This window comes from Nanorana parkeri, unplaced genomic scaffold (genome assembly GCF_000935625.1).
Source record: "Nanorana parkeri isolate BGI_ZX_2015 unplaced genomic scaffold, ASM93562v1 scaffold1035, whole genome shotgun sequence".
NCBI lineage: Eukaryota > Metazoa > Chordata > Amphibia > Anura > Dicroglossidae > Nanorana > Nanorana parkeri.
Genome location: NW_017307303.1, coordinates 222,149 through 243,869, shown reverse-complemented (window position 1 = coordinate 243,869; position 21,721 = coordinate 222,149). Strand labels below are relative to the sequence as shown.

At 41.2% G+C, this 21,721-nt stretch overlaps 1 protein-coding gene across 1 annotated transcript in view; it reads left to right on the top strand.

Moving 5' to 3' along the window:
• KCNQ5 (potassium voltage-gated channel subfamily Q member 5) overlaps positions 1-7,961 on the top strand; it is a 144,262-nt gene extending 136,301 nt beyond the window's left edge. Inside the window, exons 11-13 of the mRNA XM_018567356.1 lie at positions 684-815; positions 4,291-4,417; positions 6,432-7,961. Coding sequence (XP_018422858.1) covers positions 684-815; positions 4,291-4,417; positions 6,432-7,373 — 1,201 coding nt within the window. The 3' untranslated portion in view covers positions 7,374-7,961. The remainder of the gene's footprint in view (positions 1-683; positions 816-4,290; positions 4,418-6,431) is intronic.
• The last annotated feature ends 13,760 nt before the right edge of the window (positions 7,962-21,721 follow it).

The following is a 21,721-nucleotide window of genomic DNA, read 5'->3' as shown; positions in this document are numbered from 1 at the left end:
TGCTGATATGATTTTTTTTTGAAAGGGGGTAAGGGTCCGCTTTAAGAAATTCACATGACTCAACATGTACAGGTAAATAAACTATGCATGCTCTTTAAATCCAAACTCATGAGCAAATTATGCATACTGTGATGTTTGGGGAATTAGCTGGACCGCAGGACACAGGCTTTCTCAGACAACCTGCATTTATTTTCCACAGCAGCAACAATAAACAGTCATTTCCTTCAGTACAGCAAAACAACTTAAAAGTATGCTTCCTTCCGCATAGAAATAATACACTGTACCGTTTGCTTCCTTCAGCACAGGAAAGAATAACAGCCTCACCGGCTTGGAGGGTTTCAGTCCACAAGGTTATCACACTCTTAACTTCAGAGTTTCTCTCTCTCAGCCCACAGGCTCCCAGTAAAGTTCAGTTGCTTCAAAGCACCAGTACTTCCATCTGCTCCACAGCCTTGTCTGCAAACATTAATCAGGGCTTCTCTCTCCCCCTCTGTCTCTAGCTTCCTATCCTTTTGAACACACTTACTGCAGCAACTGTTAACCCATTTCTGTCCCTTAAAAGGGACCACAACCCGAACAAAGGGAAATATACACTTCTCCCAGGACCCATCTTCTGGCGTCCTGTACAATACCTACAACTTTTAAAACCGGTAGCGGTAACAACTTTTCCTTTATTTCAACAGAATTATGAAGTTTCATGTAGCAAAGCGAAAATTCAAGGAGACCTTGCGGCCATATGATGTGAAAGATGTGATTGAGCAATATTCTGCTGGCCATTTGGATATGTTATGCAGAATAAAGAGCCTCCAAACACGGTTAGTAAATAGTAACAGCTTTTAACTATGGCGATATTTGCAGTTGATAACAAACTACTGTATCTTTATTTGAATTTCAGATGGAATTGTTCAAGAAGTATGTCCCTTTATTGGAATTTATTGGGCTAAAATATAACTCCACCTAACACTCATAGTTGAGAAGAAGATTTACACTTAAGCTGGGCACACCCTGAGTGAATTTCAGCCGATTCAGCAGGAATCGGCTGAAATTCGCACCGTTGGTGACCCTATCCCCTCGACAGAAGTTGATCAATAGATTGGCTTTTCCTGAAGGAACATGTTGGAAATTCCTCAGCCAAATGGTGCTTGCAGCCAACCAGCTGCAAGCTCCATTGGGGTTTTCTGACAGTGGCGTTGGCTACTGTCAGAATACAAAGCTCACAGCAGGAGATTCATTCATCTACACTGTTCAGAGTGTATGGAGGAATATGTTATATTTTTTTCGTTCAGCCCACAGGTTGAATGAAAAAAATATAACAGTGTATAACCTACCAAGACATTTAATATGTTGTCACTTCACTTATTACTTTCTACACCATCTAGTCTGTTACGTTCCCAAAATGTTGTCAGCTGGAGATCCCATATTGTTCTTATGTCATCAGATTTAATTTGTGTTTTCACTTAAAGGAGAACTATGGGGTTAAGGCTTTTCCCCATAGTTCTCCTTAGGGTAATGGGAGGACACAAACTAGCATCCTCCCGTCACCCTAGGCTCAGTATACCACGAGCTGTAGCTGTATATTGAGACGCCGCAGTTGAAGCGGATCCCGACAATTATGTCTGGATCCGCCCAGCTGCGTGACTGACAGCTGGCTCTGCCTATCTAGAGGCAGAGCCAGCTGTACGCGCCCCCTCCCCCGTCCGTTCCGCCAGTCAGCGCTGGCGGATCGGAGCGGGGAGGGTGCAATCCAGCCCCTCCCCTGTCACGGCAGAGAGCCATGACAGGATCGAGAGGTGAGCGAATGCCAGTATGTGTTCGCTCACCTCCCGATCTAATAAGCCGACCTGTGTAGGCTCAGTATACCACGAGCTGTAGCTGTATATTGAGACGCCGCAGTTGAAGCGGATCCCGACAATTATGTCTGGATCCGCCCAGCTGCGTGACTGACAGCTGGCTCTGCCTATCTAGAGGCAGAGCCAGCTGTACGCGCCCCCTCCCCCGTCCGTTCCGCCAGTCAGCGCTGGCGGATCGGAGCGGGGAGGGTGCAATCCAGCCCCTCCCCTGTCACGGCAGAGAGCCATGACAGGATCGAGAGGTGAGCGAATGCCAGTATGTGTTCGCTCACCTCCCGATCTAATAAGCCGACCTGTGACAGTTTCATTGTCACAGGTCGGCTAGAACTATGAGGTGACACATTTCCGCATTAAGGCACCTTTGATGAATGTGGCCCCTAACTCTGAAGTATCTGAGTGTCCTAAAGATGGGAACATACAGTATATAGCAGAGCAGACTCACCTGGAGACATCTCTTTCCACCTTAAAGGTACAGCATCACATCAGCAGCCCAGATATTGCCTTTACAAGGCAGCTGAAAAAGCTAAGATAGCATTCTCTGAGATCTGTTTTCATGATGAAGAAATATTGAAAAAAAAGAAAAAAAATATTTTCCTATAATGTTTTCACAACCCAACTTTTATGCAATTTGCACTGCCCCACATGTTTACCCTAAAATATTACTGTCAATGTAAGTGCAATTTATATGTTATGTACTGTAGAAGAACAGTAAAGCTACATGTGCATTTCTGCATTTTACTTTGTTCCCCTTTTAACTCTACTTTGTGATGCATGCAAGGAACAATAACCAGCTTGCGTGAATTGTTAGCAGAAAACTAAGATAAGTTGGCAAGGGCACAAATTAGCATAGTGGCCATTTTTACCATTTTGCGATAGCTAAAATGACATTGCGTTTACTCATGTGAGCATCTGACACTCATGTAGTAAATGCAAACGTCATTCAGATAATCCAACATCATTGATAGGAGGTGGGGATAAATCTGTGGACAGAATACTTTCTTATATTTACATATTTTATTCATCATTAGGGTCTCGGTCAGATCAATGGAGACCTAATCCAGCCCCTCCATCCAGCTCTGTACCAACTAATTGTGATTGCTAATTGTGATCTATCGCTGGCTGCAATCAGTCAGCAATAGATCACTGCAGCTAAAAAGGAGAGGCTAAATAGAGCTGCTTCATTTCTGCCTGAGTCTCTGTCCTGATAGAAGGTGCCATGAAGTCACGTTGTTCCATAGAATTGGTATCATTTTAAAACGGCACTGGGAAAAATATCCGCTGTCCCAGAGCCATTTTAAACAGGCATCTAGGACCCAAGTAGTTACTTTCAAATGTCGTTCTTTCTTAAACCAAAATGAAGATGATGGTTTCCTTTAAAGGCATCACTAAATCTACAACATGGGAAAAAGCTGATGAAGATGCAGTGGATATATTGACTTAAATGACCTCACGCAGGCAAAGGTCCCTTTCACATGTCAGTATTTCAGGGGGATCTGATAGAAGCTCAGTGTGTCACTCTATGGGCAGCTGGATGTGAACAGATGTGTGTCTGTCTTCATCTGAATACCCTCAACTCCATCTAGGTCCGAAAAAAATGGAACAGGGTTGCATTTTGACAGACCTCATTGTGACGATCGGAAGTAACAGACACATGTCCACTTACATCCAACTGCCCATAGACCTAATACTGGCCCACAGAGTTAGTTTTTTTCCTATGTGGCAAAATGGAGGAAAAAACTAAATGGAAACGGGTGTCATGAAAGTGAAATCTGTACTGTTCACTTTGTGCAAACAAAGCAAAGCTACAGGCTTTCTTGCCCCAGCAGACCATACTTACCCTTCCTTTGCAGGTAGCCACCACTCTATCAGCTGCTAGGTGCCTTACTTCATGTAAGTACTGGGTCAGTCACCAAGCACCAGGATGTCACATTCAGGAAAGTCCATGACCCTTAGTAATGGAGCTGAACAGAGCAGCAGAGGAGCAAGAGAAAGCTAAGAGTATACTCGTGGGAATGGGGGCATTAACAAACTTGTTGCTTTGCTGTACATGAGCAAGGCACAGGTGAACTTTAAATGCTAGTTGCCTGGCTCTCATGTTTACCCACTTGCCTCCCGTCACTGGCCCAGAGCAAGTAAGCAAATAAGGACTTCTGACTTCTCTGTCTTATCTATTCAGCATATTTGTGAAGTCAAAACTTCTAATCTGCATACTTGTTCCAGGTCTAGACTCAGAAATGCAACATGCATTTCTGGAAAAAGGACACCAGTAACAGTCCCCTGTATTTCTGTTATGACAGACTAATTTTATATAAAGATGCATTTCCTCTAACTTTCATTAGTAGGGTAAAAAATGCTTTGAAGTGAAATGACAGCCAAAACTTTTTTGATTGCAATGCCGCTATAAACCAAACTATGCTTCATTTTTTTTTATCACTTACAGGGTTGACCAAATTCTTGGAAAAGGTCAAATAACAACTGATAAAAAGAGCAGGGAAAAAAATGTTTCTGAAATTGAGACTGCGGATGACCTCAGTATGTTGGGTCGAGTGGTTAAAGTTGAGAAGCAGGTACAATTTTTTTTATAGTTTTTGTTATAAATCTTGCCATAAAATACCTTATTAAGGGAAAACTGTACTGAATTAAATATGTAGGCTACCATTACTGTCATCTGTTTTTGGAAATGCTAGTTGCTGGACTCTCGTGTTCATCTACTGCTTTTAATACATTCTGAGTCATGGGCCCAGAAATGGTAAGTAGATAAGGAGTTCTGTTTTCACTTTTTGCATGTTTGTTACAGTGCAGTAACTATGAGATTGCCAAGCAAATAGCATTTTCTGTAGGAAGTCATCAATATCACCTTGCATCTTTCTCTTAGTAAAGAGATCCTTTAATGGACAAAGGCAGTTAAACTATATAGCCAGAAAGCTAAACTATTTGTAGAAGATGACTGTATTTATAGTTCTCAATGGAAGCATTCTAGATAATACAGTAAACTCCCAGTTATCCAGCACCCACGGGGTTCGGTAGCCGCGAGATAACTGAAGTTTCTAGTTGCTTGAGAGTTAACAGTAACTGCAGATATCTGCCAATGTCTCTTCATATGCCATTGGACTTCAAATACTGGGGAACTATAATATGCATATATTGACTTCTCTTCCTAAGGTCAAGGACTGGCCAGCTTCCTAAGGTCTCCTGCTCCTTGCTGTTGGTTATTGAGCCTGCCCTTCATTCTTGAGGACCAATAGCTATCTGTGGGAGTATGGAGGGGGTAGACGTCTGGAAGAAAAGGTGATATTTGTATATCAGAAAATCCTAGGTTTTAGGGACCTAAAGCACCCAAAGAAACTTTAGGAGGTACACACGGGCACCTGAGGATGTTAGCTTTTTATTTCCAGAACATATTTTGATTGGAAAGGTTCACTTTAAATATTCCTAATGTGAACATAGAACTACATTTACTGCTAGAGCGTTATTACATGCACACTACCATACAATAATGACATTGAGGAGCCATAAATCATTCTTATACTTTGTATTTTTTGGGATTAACAACATGATGTAGACAGGGTCCACCAGGGTTTAAATTGGGCTCTGTCCAAACATTTTATTAATGAGTATTGTGTGTCCACAATAACCAAGGGTTAAAAAAACACAGCAGATGAGCACAAGAAAGGGAAAAGTTCCATTAGCCAGAAGCACACTTGATCCAGTAACTCCAAAAAAAATTGACGGTATCCACACAGTAGCAATTGAGAACAAGATAAGAGCACACTGATCTCGTGCAATTACAACAATATATTTAATAGTAATAAAAGTAAATACACATCTCGCAAACATCAATGAGGTAGCAGTGTATTTCAGGCCAGTGGAGCATCGTCAGCAGCAACCTGCACGCTGTGGCCAATACGGGGCTGTGATATAGTAATTGAAGTTGTCAGAATAGCCCATTAGACAGGTCCCGTTGTGAGATCTCAAGCCAGTGGCAAACAGTCACCTGGGGACACTTCTAAAGGCAGGGTACAAGATGCTATATTATACCTAGGGTTGTTCCTGGTTGACTACTAAAGAGGTATATGCAGACCTGTTGATTTACAATGCATATAAAATGTTTGCTATATTTATTTATTTATTTATTTTATTAAGACAGTGTAAATGCTAAAGGTGTTTACTCTCCCACTTGCAGGTGCAATCCATTATTTAATAGTAATAAAAGTAAATACACATCTCGCAAACATCAATGAGGTAGCAGTGTATTTCAGGCCAGTGGAGCATCGTCAGCAGCAACCTGCACGCTGTGGCCAATACGGGGCTGTGATATAGTAATTGAAGTTGTCAGAATAGCCCATTAGACAGGTCCCGTTGTGAGATCTCAAGCCAGTGGCAAACAGTCACCTGGGGACACTTCTAAAGGCAGGGTACAAGATGCTATATTATACCTAGGGTTGTTCCTGGTTGACTACTAAAGAGGTATATGCAGACCTGTTGATTTACAATGCATATAAAATGTTTGCTATATTTATTTATTTATTTATTTTATTAAGACAGTGTAAATGCTAAAGGTGTTTACTCTCCCACTTGCAGGTGCAATCCATCGAGTCAAAATTGGACACCCTACTTGATATCTACCAGCAGGTCTTAAAGAAAGGATCTGCCTCAGCACTGACTCTGGCATCATTTCAGATGCCACTATTTGAATGTGAACAAACTTCGGATTATCAAAGTCCAATAGACAGTAAAGATTTGTCCAGTTCTGCACAGAACAGTGGATTCATAACAAGATCAGCTAGTGCCAACATGCCTCGGGGGTTACAGTTTGTACTTACACCAAATGAATTTAGTGCACCTGCTTACTATGGATTTAGTCCAGCAATGCAAAGCCAAGCAACACAGGTGTCAGCAAATGTAACTGATGGACCTGTAACTATGGTAACAAACAGTATATCAAACCAAATAAGCCAGGCCTCAAAGCCAACAGCACCAACAACATTGCAGATACCAGCTGCACCCTCCTTGAAACATATAAGTAGACCAGAACCAATTCACATAATTCCTATGACCACAAAAGAAGATATTTGTGATGTCACCTCCTGCCTTGTTGCCTCAAAGGAAAGTGAACAGTCTGCGCAACCTGGTTTAACTAAAAATTTTGTAAGGAGGAAAAGCCTTGATGCAAATAAGACGGTACCGTCTACGGTTCCCTTTACACATAAGGATTTTGGAAAATCAATTTCTGTGCAAAATCTGATTCAGTCAACAGAAGAACTAAATGCACAGCTTTCATGCAGTGACTCAAGTGTCTCAAGAGGCAGTCAGGAACTTTATCCACAATGGCGGGAGTCAAAGCTTTTTATTGCAGATGAGGAGCTGGAAACTGAAACTTATGATGCTGCCTGTGAGCCTACTGTTGAAACCACTTTATTATCTGACTCTTTGAGGACTGGAATAGCAGTTTCATCTCAAAGCATTAGCAAAACTAGGGATGGTGCAAAAAACCTAAGCCCTCCTCATGTAAAACATAAGTAATGTTTTTGAGTTGTTTTTTGTGCTTATGGTTTCTTTATTCATCCATATCATTGCATGAATTATTTTGAAAGCCCTTAAGATTATGAGTGCTAGAAGCTAGATTTAGAAGGAAACTGAAAGGCAGGCCTTTTGTTGGGCCATCTCTTCCAGCTGCATGAAAATGCATGTTTAAAGTGAAGAGAACAAATTAAACAAGAATATACTTATAAATCAAAACAACTTTAACCCTAAAAACTTGATTATATATTAGTTGGCGAAAATGTTTACTTGCCTACCAAGCAAAGCCACAGAATATTGTAACATTATTTTAAAAAAATTACCCTGTAATTTCACGGCACTGTTTTTCAAAGAGTCCAAAGCGCCTTGATTCTGAAGAGATTCAGGTTCTGTCCAAAGCTGAAGCGTATAGTCATGTTTACAATGAAAAAAAATGTTACAGCTGCTAGCAATTCTACCAAGAAACGTAAAAGGACTTGTACCGCTGCTAGTTGTGACGACAAGTACACATTAACTCACTTCTTTTCATGCACACTTAAAATGAATGTTGATTTCTGTATATTTTTTGGTAAATTAGTGTTGTGACATAAATAACATTGACATCACTTTCAGGTTTTTTTCCTAGGAACATTCTTTTCCTATACAAATTTATAACACATGGAAAAGGTCACTGCAGTCTTAATATTAAATGCTTTACAAACTCTTTCATGAAGGACTAAACCAGTTTACTATGAAATAAGTTCTGCCTCCGTATTTCTTTTTAAAGTATTCTTGGATGTTAAATAATAGGGTTGTTATGTGAACATATTTACATAATGTATATTGTATGGAGTCCATGTCTATAAATTTACTACCAGGGACCTAATTTCAGAGGAAAGAGAAGGACTGTGGTCAGCGCTACTTCTTTTTTTCATTGACAGCCTTCTATCTATCAAAGCCATTTTTTGCAAATATCCACACACAGTCCTAGTCGCACTTCAGATGAAAACTCCTTCCATTCTCAAATAATGTCCCTGACTTACAAACGAATTGTTGTGTTCTCTTGTTTATTTTATGTGAACAAAGGATCGGATGATCAGTTCCAAAAGATGACTGAAGCACAAAAGCTAATTACTGTTTGCCATTTCATATGCCATTTTAACGTTTTATTTAATTAGTACAGCATTAGTTTGATCTTACTAAAGCTTGTTTACTAAAACCTTTGTGACATTATCTAGGGTATCTCAACATCTCAGCTCATACTAGAAATAACCTATTTTGAATGTCTGCATCTTTTTAGCCAAATAACAACTCTGTACATTGAAAAGTATTGTATAATGTGTACATCTATACATATTTTTTTTCTTTCATTTTATTTTAAGAAAATGTTTCACGTGCCTTTATTTCATTGTACATTGCCATATCTTATAGTTATGCATTTTGGTAGGAGATTATAAAATATAAAAACAGTTTTTATTTTAAAGAAAAAAAAAAAGGTTTTTGTTACTTTGCTTCTTTCCTTCATTAGGCTAAACAGGTACCCTGAGTCAATTTAATTGGTAATTTATTCACACATAACTTGGTAAACTGTATTTGCCTTAAATGAAATGCTTGAGAGCTTGAAATTTACTAGTTTTAATTTAATTTATTTAATAAAATTTTGTGCACATAACTGGGCAATTCTATGAATCATATATAAAATAATATATTGGATATTTTTCCTTAAAGTGGAAATAAAGAGGGGATATGTTTTAATTTGCTCGCTTGATCCTGTTGATATTTTTCTATTGCACATTGTTGAATGTTTGGTATGAAATCATGGTAATTAGAAACAATTTTGTTATATGTTAGTTTCACATACATACAGCATTATCCGATCAAACAACAACAGATCAATCCATTATTACATGAGAACCCAGAACAAATATAATTACAATAGTTGATACAGAAATGTACTTTTGTTTGCCTGGAAAACTATAGAGAAGGGTGGCAACTAATCAGGATATTTTAAAATGTACAAAGAGATTTTATTGGTTATTATGGGTAATTATTCCAACCTTACTCCAGTTTTCTTTTCTTTTGCTTTTGTATATTAGTGTTTGACACCAGCCAAATACCCATTGTGTGATCAGTATTGTTAGAAGAAAGAATTAAAATGTATCCAAACCCAAAACTTTGTTTTGAGCAGAATGGTTTGAACCGCTGTCAGGTTTTGATTGCTGTCATTTTCCCTGTTAGGGAGATTTACTTTCTCTATTTGTCCTAATAACAAGTTAGGGAAAATCTTTTAATGGGAACACTTTTTCCAGTTCCAGATCATGCTTCACCAGCTTCTTCTCCAGCCACAGCAGCCGAAGAAATGACAGGCTGAAACCGGAAGTGACAACATCCTCATCACTTCCAGGTTTAGTGACAGGAAGGGAGATCAGACACTGAAAGTGTGCTAGGACACATCTGATAATGATATGTGCATTAGGGTTATATTTTCCAACGATTAAAAAAAATTGCCTTTACTTTGACTTTTGTGGTGAGTACATGATCTACAATTCAGTTAGTATGTTGTCACTTCCAAAACATCCACATGTAGTTTTACTAAACCATAGCCTGGAGTAAGAATACTCTCCCACAGGCCACTTGCACTAAAATTCAGTGCAACATTAGGTTAAAGACAATGTATAGTGGTTTGTACATATGCCTTTCTTTATTTATCATGCTCAGGACATGCAAAAATATTGTTCTCTCATACCATGTCAACATGCAGTATTGCATATTATTATTATGCAGTGTTGTTTGTTACCAGCAGATAATACCTAGTCTCCTTTTAACATTTGGTAAGATTTGTACACATTTAATTAATGCTTAGCTATATATCTAAATGCATTAGGATTGTTTCACCAGGAAGGGTGGGATAGGGTATTTTAAAAAGTTGTTCCTTTTAAGGCATTACCAATGCATTAAAATCAATCATCTTGACTGCCTGTTGCCTCACCTCCATGAATTAGCCTTACTTGTCCCAGCTTTCAGTGAATGTTGAAGTATGCAGCATGCAAGGTTTATATAGGCCTTGCAAGTGATGTTGGCACTCAGGAAACTTACCATTGCGCTAAAAGGAAGGTTCATAAATACATAACATAACTATCTTAAAATAGACCTGTGTACCAAATTTCCAGAAACAAATAGGTTAATCTTTGCAGTGTATTATTTTCTCCAATTTTCATTAGTTGCTTGGTCTGCTCTGGCTATATATAGGTCTTTGGCATCCACTGCCATGCAAATACAAATCAAATGCAAAGGTTAAGATGTCAGATAATTTTAAGTATCTTGGCTCCGCAAGGATTTTCAGATTTGTTTTCAGCTCTAAATAATCTGTACACATTATAATAAACAGAATACATTTGAATAATATTCACTGAGGAGCTATTATTCCTATTATTGCAAAAGGACAACTGGCATCTGTCAATCAGAGGCACAGGTCAACAATTTATATGTCAGCAAGTCTGGCATGGAGAACTGTGCTGCCGCTACAGTTAAAGTTAGCTGTTTGTCAGGCATGTAATGAGGCTTACATAGGTTGAAATAAGACATAAGCCCATTTACATTCAACTAACAGAAAAATTGAATAAATAAACACACTGAAAACCACCATATACAGAACCCTATACCCACAGTTGATCCAGACGAAGAGAAAACAAAACATATAAAGCGCAGTCCAATTTGCTCCAACAGCGGAAAATAATTTCTTCCTGATCCCCGATGGCAAGCGGATATTCCCTGGCTCAACAATCTCTGATGTTATTAATTATAAATGTTTATATTTAGTTATATTCTTTGCATTTAGGAATAGGTAGTCTTTCATATTATGCTTTTGAAAGAAGATCTGAGCCAAAGTGATTTACAGGGGCCTGCCAGCCCCTCTTACCAAATAGCAGCCGACAGACCTGGTTATGGCATCAATGGTTCTCAAGAGAAGTATATTTGCAAACAACATGAACTTATTGAAACATTTTAACTCCATGTTGACTTTTGTTGGAGGATAAGGGAAGGCATCATATGCGTACACTACACAGCTTTAAAGATCTAAAGGCATGGTGCATCCATGTTAATGCACTGTCCCTGGTTTGTCCCCCTAAATATACTTTAAAATTGTTCAGAATAGCTTGCAATCCTATGTATAATACTGTTACAAAGAAACAACTGGAAAGGTGACAAATAGTTTGTAATAATATTATTAGGTTTGCTGAATGAATGGGGGCACATAATAAATATATAGCAGAGTTCTGAAACTTGACTACAAAAATGGAAAAACACTGCATTACAAAGAGCTACAGCCTCCAGCCACCTAGTTCCTGGTCTCCTGTTGTTGAATCTGGTTGCTTCACCAGCACCTATGTCACATATGTGTTCTGTAGTGAACATAAAGGGTGTATCTGGCACACCCCTAAGTGTTAGATTATTCTGACTCCGATTGTTTTATTAGTGATTTTCCCCTTGCTGAGACCTATATGCCTGGCCTGTATAAGAAGATATAATCACTGCGGACAATCCTTATCAGATAGCTGAACTCACCAAATACAGGGTGAATGACGGGAGTCGGACGGTTTTTAAAAAAACAGTACTTCATAGATTTTCCACTCAAAATATATTTATTTTTTACAAAATTTCAAGACATGCCATTTGACTTACTTATTCAGTTATGAAAATAATGTAATTTAGATGACGACCATCCTCTTGAATGCAGCTTTCAATCCTTCACTATAGAAAATATGCATGTATTCCTCCTCAACTCCATCTAGTGGCCATAATGCAGTACTACATTACATACATTCAACCAGAAAAGAAAATATATCTAAGAACATTCATTTTTTGCATCTAGTCCCACAGAATGAATGTTAAAAAGATTTGTAGGGTGAATGACTGTGCAAATTGGTTATAAATAGACCCCTTAATGTCTGGCACATCAACAGTTATTTATCTGTATTTGTAGCATGTTTCAAGGTATAAAGCAATGGAAATGTGCATGTATTTCAGAGATTTTTTGGCCACAAGGGAACGCATATTCACAGGGCTGAGTAGAATTGTGTCAGTGCATTGAGGAAGTACATTCTTTGGGCACTTCAATAAGTACATTTACAAATTTTTGGATCGATATGTATTTAGGAGTGGGAAAGAACGTATGGAGATTCAATATAGAAATACATAATTATTTGTAGTTTTTGACCATATATACCCTTTAATTTCTTTGTGCAATCTGCACCTGTGCTGCCATGTATATTGCTACAATACACTCCAATGGCCTGGATAGTACTCAGTTCCAGGGCACACACACATTTTTCTTCGGTGCCTTTAAGGATGGTTCTGCTGAGAACAGTTACGTTTTGATTTGCCATGTAACTGGTAGGTAGTAATCTCCTTCTATCTTGGGCCACATGTGTCCCCTGGACACAGGAAGGAAAAGGTAGTCTGCAGTTGAAGTAGAGTAAAGGTGATCAAGGAAGAGTTTATACTAGGCAGATGAGACTGTTCCTGCATTTCATTGCCTATGGAATGCTGAGACCTGTCTGTTGCTCATGTTTTACCACCGATGTCTCTACTGCCCACAAATTGTTATGATTTTTCTTTTGTTGCCCACTTAATGTTGATCACTTTAACCTCTTCATTACCAACATATTCTAACAACTGTCAGTGTGTTGTCACAGCTACCCAGTTTTGCCCAAGCCTTTTCACAATCACCAGTGTTATGCCTACGTATTGTCAAGATTGCCCATGAACGTATTATCTGAACTGTCAATGAGTTGTCACAATTGTCCTCTTGTTAGCTTTGTTAGCTTTGATTGCCAAAGTGTCATCCACATTTGTTGTACACTTACTAACAGAATTAGCACTGTGTTGCCCAGGTTTATTGCCCACTTAAAGAGGAACTTTCCCCTCATCTTTGAAAAGACAACAAACACACCTTTAGAAATGTTTAGTGACGGCAATCTACAAACAGATACTTATAGATAATTGCAGGCTTTTCATTTTTTGCATACCTTATTATTTTTTTCCTCCCAATTCTTCTCACAGTGGCCATTTTTTACCAAGGGCAGATTTACAGTAAAGATCTCCCTTTACTTCCTGGACCTCTGGCACATGCGTCTAGGACATGTGAACATGCACATCATCTCAGGGGAGGAAAATGCCTTTCCCAGAGATCTCATGAGGTTACAGATAAGATTTCCCAGCAATGCTCTGCTGATGTAACCTTTCCTGGATGCAACACTTAGGAACAGATAACATCACTAATGCCCAAGAGGACCAGGAAGTGGAAAAACAGTAATGGTAAGTAAAAGCAAAATATGTTTGTTTAACTAATGAATGTAAAATGATTTCACATCAGCATACAGAGCTACATACTGAGGTGATATTCAGTAAAGGGGGTAAAGGTCCGCTTTAATGTCATCACTATCACTGTGTCATCTACATATTGCTACAATTGCCTGCATAAGTGCCTGGATATTGTCACAGTAGCCTTGCCATCTGTGTGACTATGTGACCAAGCCAGCACTATTTGTTTTAGGGCCACATATTATATAAAGTGACTTAGTAATGTATATTTTAAAAAAAGAACATAGCCATCTCTGAAAATGAAGCAATGGATATCTACTTGTCCTGTTTCCAGCAAGCTGAGCTTGAGGCTTTGCTGAAAAATGTTTAGCATTTGACACTTTCAGGAATGTCAGACACTGGCATCCCCATTGCACAACATAGTAATAACACTGCAGGACATATTAGTGACGCAGCGTCTGGAGGAAGGAACCACAGACAGCCACTGTCATCAGTCCCAAGGTTACCATGTTTGGGTCTGTGGATGACCAGAATGGGTGAGAGGGAAGTGTTAAACAAATGTAATTTAGTCATGAGCAGCATGTAAAAAAACAAACCAAAATCGTAACCAAAATGTATTACTAAACCTGGAAAGGGAGTGCAATATAAAGGACTGAAATCTCAGTTTGACAGCTCAGGCCAGCACAGTGCATGACACAGGTGATGCAAAGAAAGGAAAAGCTCCAGTCTCATCCCTGTCCCACAGCCCAGAGCTCAAGGCAGATGTCTCTCCTGCCTGACCTCTGGCTGCATTGGAAGAGGGGAGGAGAGTATCCCACGCCCCTTGCACAATCTCAGACCCATGGAGTACCGAAGGTTTCCAGGTATGCTGTTGAAAACCTGAAACAATGCAGCATGTCTCACCTTACTGTCACTAAGCCTTCAAGCTGTATAAAACTCTCAACCTTTTTTTCATTAATTAGTCCAGATCAGACAAATATACATTGCCCAGCAAAATATTTCTTTATTTTAAAAATTACATTTTTGTCCAAGCACATACAATCAATATGTTTAAAAACAGCTCCAAATCTTTCAGCTCAGCTCAGCTTCCCTGAGCTTCCTGTCTAGTACATGATCACATGGAAGAGCGCAGTCTGCAGCAGGTGTCCATCTACTAGCTTATAAGAAAAAAGCAAAAGCGCTGAGGACTGATCTTGATGATGTGTTTGTTACAAGTACAGGATCGCTAGGGGTGCTGCCCCATAAATATATATATATCTATATAAAATATATGTAAGAAAAAGCGCTATACAATGAATGTGCTTAAACTCGAAGCATCGCTAGGATAACAGTGATCTGCAGTCTGTCACACTATAAGGAAGAAAATTGTTTGAAAGTGTGTTCTAGTTGTCTTTTGGTAGGCTTATTATAAGGAATAATAATAATGGAAGAGCGCAGTCTGCAGCAGGTGTCGATCTACTAGCTTGTAGAAGGGAAGAGTGGAGTGACTTGCCGTTCTGTGCTAGAACTCACAAGGGTGGCTCCATTGAACCTTGCAAGGGAAAGGAGTCACCTTAAAACAGGATATCAGGGCCAATGCTCAAAGGATGAGCTGAGTCTGTAGGTAGCAAAGACTTTTAAACATCAGAGAGCAGCATCCATTGTAACTGACTTTATCAGCATCTGAAGTAGCTTTACTTGTTATAGAAAAAGTAAAAAAAAAAAGAAGAGCTCCTTCCCACTAGCTGCAAGTATTGTAGTGTCCGCTAGATGGCAGTTGTGAGTTGTGGTGCCTTGTGTTGTTACAAGGCAAGGGACTGTTTACTTTTTTTTGTTTCTTTTATTATTTTTATAGTGTACAAAGTGTACAATCTGTCCATGTCTCAGCACAGCAACACTTTAGGCTGGGTTCACACCTTGGCGTTTTGTACCGATGTTTTTCAGGCGTATTGTGAAACGTTTTGTACATTAGAAAACGCGCGTTTTACACACGTTTTTTGATTAACTACAGAGGCGTCCAATGAAAATAAATTCCGTGATTTACAGAGGCGTCCTATGGGAAAAACTTCCTGAGTCGCAGCATTTCCTTTTCCGGTTTCTTTGTCTGAAAAGGACCGTGTGCTGTGTGCAGTTTCTTTGTTGGAGAGGAGAATGTGCTGAGTGGAGTGATTATGGAGCTTGTGAAGCGACGACGAAGTGCCGCAATCATTGCGGCAGTGCGGCTTATTCGTTTGAGGAGAAAGAGACAGAGCAGGCGAAGGTTCTGGGTCCATCCTATCATTGCCAACCGCCCACAAAGAGGCCAATTTTGGGCGATGTATGAGAACCTCCGTGGCCATGAGGAGAAATTCTTTTCGTATGCACGCATGTCCATAAACAGGTTAGTACACATACAATGCTTGTTGATTATTATTGATAGAAATGCTAATGATAACAAATGAAGTTAATTGCTAGTTTTGACCACCTACTTTTTTATATGTTACAGTTTTGATGAGCTGCTTCGTTTGATGTCTGTCCATTTGGAGCGCCAGGACACGTTTATGAGAGACAGCATTCCACCAGCCGAAAGATTAATCATTACTTTGCGGTAAGTTCACAAACATCACTCCTATGTTGTAGTGGTTGTAGCTATGACATTAGTTATTCATATGGAATTGTACCCTGGGTGTGTTTGTTATATGCATGTTGACATATGGCATCTGTGACCCTGCTACATATGTGTACCACAACCATAACCTAAAATAAGTTTAAACCTTTTCAAACAGTAACCCAAAAAAGACAAAAAATCATTGTAAAATAGTGTAAAATCTTTATAAAATCTAAGATTTAGGAATAAAAGTGCTATAAAAATTATAAAAATTCAAGCAAGGCCAGAACAGCAGCCAAAGGGGAAAGGCATTTTTCCTGCTCAACTGGGCTCACCATACCAGAAATTGAAAATGGTGCCTATAAACAAACAGCGGGAATACGGGACTTTGAGTGCCAAATTTTTATAAATTTTGATAATGTGGGAGCGCAAAGTTAGGCTCGTCCACCTGCATGTCCTCCCTCATTCCACGTGTGGGAAAGCCAGCTGGTATATATGTGTGGTGGAGGTGGAGCTATGTGGCAGGCTGGTGGAGGGAAAAATATATGGGGAATGTGGGCGTGGGTGCCATGTTTCGGGGTGGTGCTGGAGGTGCATGGGTGTGTGTGGGTATGGTTGGGGCATGTGTGAGTGCATGGTTGTGACATGCTGAAGTGAATGTCTGATTGGTGGGGCCGGTGTGGGTGCAGTGGTGTGTTGTGGATACTCGTCTGGGAAAATTTCGGAGTCATTAGCTCGGGTGATTGTGTCCCGTATTGCCCTCTGCCTGTTTAAAGGCACCATTTCCAGTTTCTTCTCCAGGCTGAGCAGGAAAAGTGCGGATTGGGACAGTTGGGGTACAGGATGGGCCACCGAGTCAAGGAAATCGATTAGTCTGTCCTCCTCGCGTTCGCCCCTGTGTCTACGGGGCCTGAGCACTGTCCTCCTTCGTACAGCTACCCTGGCTTGTGGGGCAGACGGGGTAGGTGTCACTGCTGCTGCTTGGTGGGGGTTGTGGTGTGCTGCTTGGTGGGTGTGGGCTCTGTGGACCTGGAGAGAAGGACGGCTCAGTGGCCTGTGTTGTGGAGTCCTCGTCGTCCTCTTCCTGCCTCTGACTAGGCCCCCAGCTACTGTGTGTGCTGTAACGAGTAAAAAACAATACATTATTATGTGTAATATATTATTAAACGCATGTTGCATTAAACTATATTCATGAAATGTTGCTTGTAATTGACGTGTCTTACCTTCGCATTTCCGTGCAAGGAATCAAAAAAGCCAGCTGCTCGGCGTGGATGTAGCGACAAGGGGCACTGGCAGCCGAACCACTTCGGTACTCCCTCTCTTTGCGCCGGTGGCGAGTAAATGCGTCCTTCACACTCTTCCACTTGTTTTTAATGATATTCACTGTGAAAACAAAATTTATACATGAACTAATTATTGCTTTTATCTTTCATTTCTTAGGTATTTAGCTACTGGTCAGTCTTTGGCCAGTCTTCACTACGCGTTCATGATTGGCAAATCTACTGCAAGCAAGATCATCACGGAAACCTGCTGTGCGATTTGGGATGTCCTGCGTGATGTGGTCATGTCCAAGCCCACCAAGGAGGAGTGGGTGCAAATTGCAGAACTTTTTGCGACGTCATGCAATTTTCCAAACTGTGTGGGAGCCATAGATGGAAAACATATTCGCATCATAAAGCCTATTGGGAGCGGCAGTCGTTTCTTAAATTACAAGAATTTTTTTTCTATCGTTCTTTTTGCCGTAGCAGATGCGAACTACTGCTTCCCCTATATTGATGTGGGATCCTACGGCAGCAGCTCAGACTCCGGTATTTGCCCATTCGGACTTTGGACTCATGCTGCGCCACGGGGATCTGTTGGAAACGCTGGAAATGTACCTTTTGCTGCCTTCACTTGCTTCGTGAAACCCTCCCAATCGGGGAATGTCATCTGGGCAACTTCTTCCCACGAACGCCGCCTGATGCCCCTATTTTTGTAGTCGGCATGTCTCATGTCATATAAACACGGTCTTGTCTTCACCAGTTGTATGAACGCCTCTGTATCTAGAAGTAGGCCACATTCTGCAGAATCTTCCATGGTGCTTCCTCTTTGGACGAAAAATGCAGACTGCAAGCCTGGGGTGGAGTCTGTGGCCATGTGCTGAACGGGCGTTATAGGCGCGATTTTGGATGACGCAAACACTATTTACGCCCGTTCACGTCGAAGTCTATGGCCGCGAACGCGATACAAAACGGCCCAATACGCCGCAAAGAAGCTCCTCTACCTTTTCAGGCGTGGGCCGTTTTGTAGTGCGTTCTGACGGGCTGAAATATGGCAAGGTGTGAACCATACCCATAGAAAACAATGGGATTTTCATGTTTGTACGTTTTGTAGAGCGTTCATAGAGCGTTGAACGCGCGACAAAACGTAAAGGTGTGAACAGGGCCTTACATTGTGCTGCAGTGTGGAATATGGTGTACTGTTAAAAAATGATATTTATGTGCCTTGGTATGACTGGTGTTGGTCTGGTGCAGAAAAAACGTCAGGGACTGTATGTGTGCACAGGCCCTAAGTCCTTATTTGTTTGGACGTTGACATAGGGTTGTCACCTTTTCTTCAAGTGAAACCCAAACACTCTAGCGCCACACGTGGCAATTTTTTTTTTTTAGAATATAGAGGAGAGAGTGAGGAGAGGCAGCCAGGGGAGGGAGTAAGGAGACCAGCTATAGAGGACTACAAATCCCAGCAATACATTATACAGCAATATAAAATAATATGAAGCTACATACTCTGTTCCGGGGTGGCGCACTGATGTCTCCAGGTGGCCTGTGCCACTCTCAAGTGGGCTGTGCGACTCTTAGGGCTGTCTGGGCTATGGTGTCTCATCAGGGGTCCACAGGTGGGCAGCACAATGTCAGGGAGCTGGAGGAGGAGAAGGCAATGACACATGCATCTGTGGAGGTCCTCGGCAAGCACGATCTCAGGCAGCCACATCTGCCTAAAACCCGCTCCTTTCTCTGAGCTGCGGGCACCTGTAAACAGGCACAGGCTGCCGGCAGCTCAGAGGAAGATGCGGGTTCAGGCAGATGCGGCTGCCCGAGATCGCACTTCCCGAGGACCTCCACAGACGCATCTGTCAGAAAATTTAAAATGCTGGTGTCGGCACTTAGTGTCTTGTGTCCGGGTGCCTGCTGGCTGGACCCCCGGACACAAGACTCCAAAACCAGACTGGTGGCAACCCTACCCTTAAACCACGCTCATTTGCTCTCACTTTCTGTTGTTCCTCCAGGAAGTTAGGAGAAATCTTTTGAATGGGACACGGAATGGCAAGATTTACTTCACTTTGGCATACCACCAAACCATCCTGATTTCTGCCAGACTGTCCTGGGATTTCAACAGAGGCGAAACCATGAAGGGCCCCCCAACCGCCATGGCACCGCATGGTTAACAGGAAGGCTGCCAAGGTCCCCAGCAAGCTTGGGACCTCAGGCAGCCTCTTGTTTAAAATTTTAGTCCGGTGTTCTGTCGAGAACGCTGACCCAGTATCTGCGCTTACGTACAGACCAGTATTATCGAGGAAACCGGCATTTATTTACAAAGTATTAATTTGTAATGGTTAATTGTGACCGTTAATAATATACCGTCCATGGCAGTAAATGACGGATGGAATATTATTAACAGTCACAATTAACGATTTAAACAAAATACTTTGTGAATAAATCCCGGTTTCCTCGATAATACTGGTCTGTGGGCAAGCGCAGATGCTGAGGTCAGCAAATTCGACTAGGTCGACTTCTCGACAGAACACCGGTATCTGCATTTAGTATCGGAGCATTTTCACGAGTATGAGTACTTGTGAAAATGCCAAGTATTGGCACTGGTGTATCTCTACTTAAAAATATAATACATTGCTGGGACTTGTAGTCCTACATAGTTGGAGCTATTCTGCATTGCTATAATCATCATACAGCAATGCAGAATACCACCAGTGATGCGGGACTACAAGTCCCAGCAATACATTATAATAAAGGTCAGCACTGCAGAATATTACCAGCAACCCTACGTTGACACATTGCACCTAATGGTTCTCTAAAGCAGCACAGCTCTAAAGGTGCCCATACACCTTACGATTATCGTACGATAATCGTATGCGATCGACTTTTCGTACGACAATCGTAACGTGTGAATAGAGTGCCCGATCGATAGTACTGTACAATCGTACGACTTTTGACGGTCAAGCATGTTTGAAAACTTTGGTTGATCGTACGATGTTCGCATGGTTGGTGGCGTTTCCGTCCGTCAAAAGTCGTACGATTAACACTGCGCATGCGCAAACGAAAATAATTGCGGTCAATTACCGCAAGTCGTCCAGGTGTTTTTTTCTAACTACCGCTGATTGAACCTTGCGATAATCGGGGCAGGATGGGGCCGTCGTACGAAAATCGCACGACGGTTCGATCATCGGACGAAAAGTTTCGTCCGATAATCGTAAGGTGTATGGGCACCTTAAGGCCTATTCACACCTGCAAATGGAGCTGATCACACAAGTCTTCCAAATTTCTATGTAAGTCCCCATTCTCACCTGAGCGTTTTGTGAACGTGTGTCAAACGCACACAAACATGCGCACTTTGATGCATGTTAGCTAAATGCATCAAGAACGTGAAACCCACTTGCTATGTCATTACCAGCGAATGGCATCCCAAGCGCTGTCATTAAGATGCACGTTTTCCCCCCACATTTGTACACGTCGTAAATTTGGCTACATGCACTACTTTTCTGCATTTGTCACATATAGAGGAACCCATTGAACTCAATGGGGAGGCCTGGCACATGCAGACAACACAAGATGTAGTAGATCCCAAACCACTCCTGACCGCATCAAGCCCACATAGAAAGTTGGTGGGATCTCATTTGCAACACGAGTTGTGTACTCGGTTGCCATGGCGCCATTATTTAAGCCCTCTTCCGCATGAATACATGTGCGAGGCGGGACTAGCGGCCGGTTGATGGGACAGCGTGAGAGGCTGCAACTCGATCGTGGCGGCTACAGTGAATCGTTAAAGAGACAGAGCCACAACTGTACGTGGTGCATTTTCCAGCTATTACTATTATGCATAAAGTGTTTCTTCGTACATTATGCAGCATTTGGATGAAATGGCGGGAACATGACGTCATAAAGGCGTCCAAGTGGGAGGTACACTTTTTGGTGAACTTTTGTGATTGGTTAATAGTTTCTCTCTGTTATGTGTATATATATTTGCACTTCACGTGTTGGGGATCACGCTTTTTGTTAGCCTGACGAAGGGACCGCCCGGTTCCGAAACGTCGGTTTATTTATGTGACATCACGATGGTCAATAAAGAAGAGTGACTGTTATTTGCAACGGAGTGCGAGCGACTTTCTGGCTTGTTACATGCAGAAAACAAACACGCAAGAACATGACGCGTGTTCCCGCTACGCTCAGGTGTGGTCATGTGATCTGCTGTGGGTGACACTGTACAA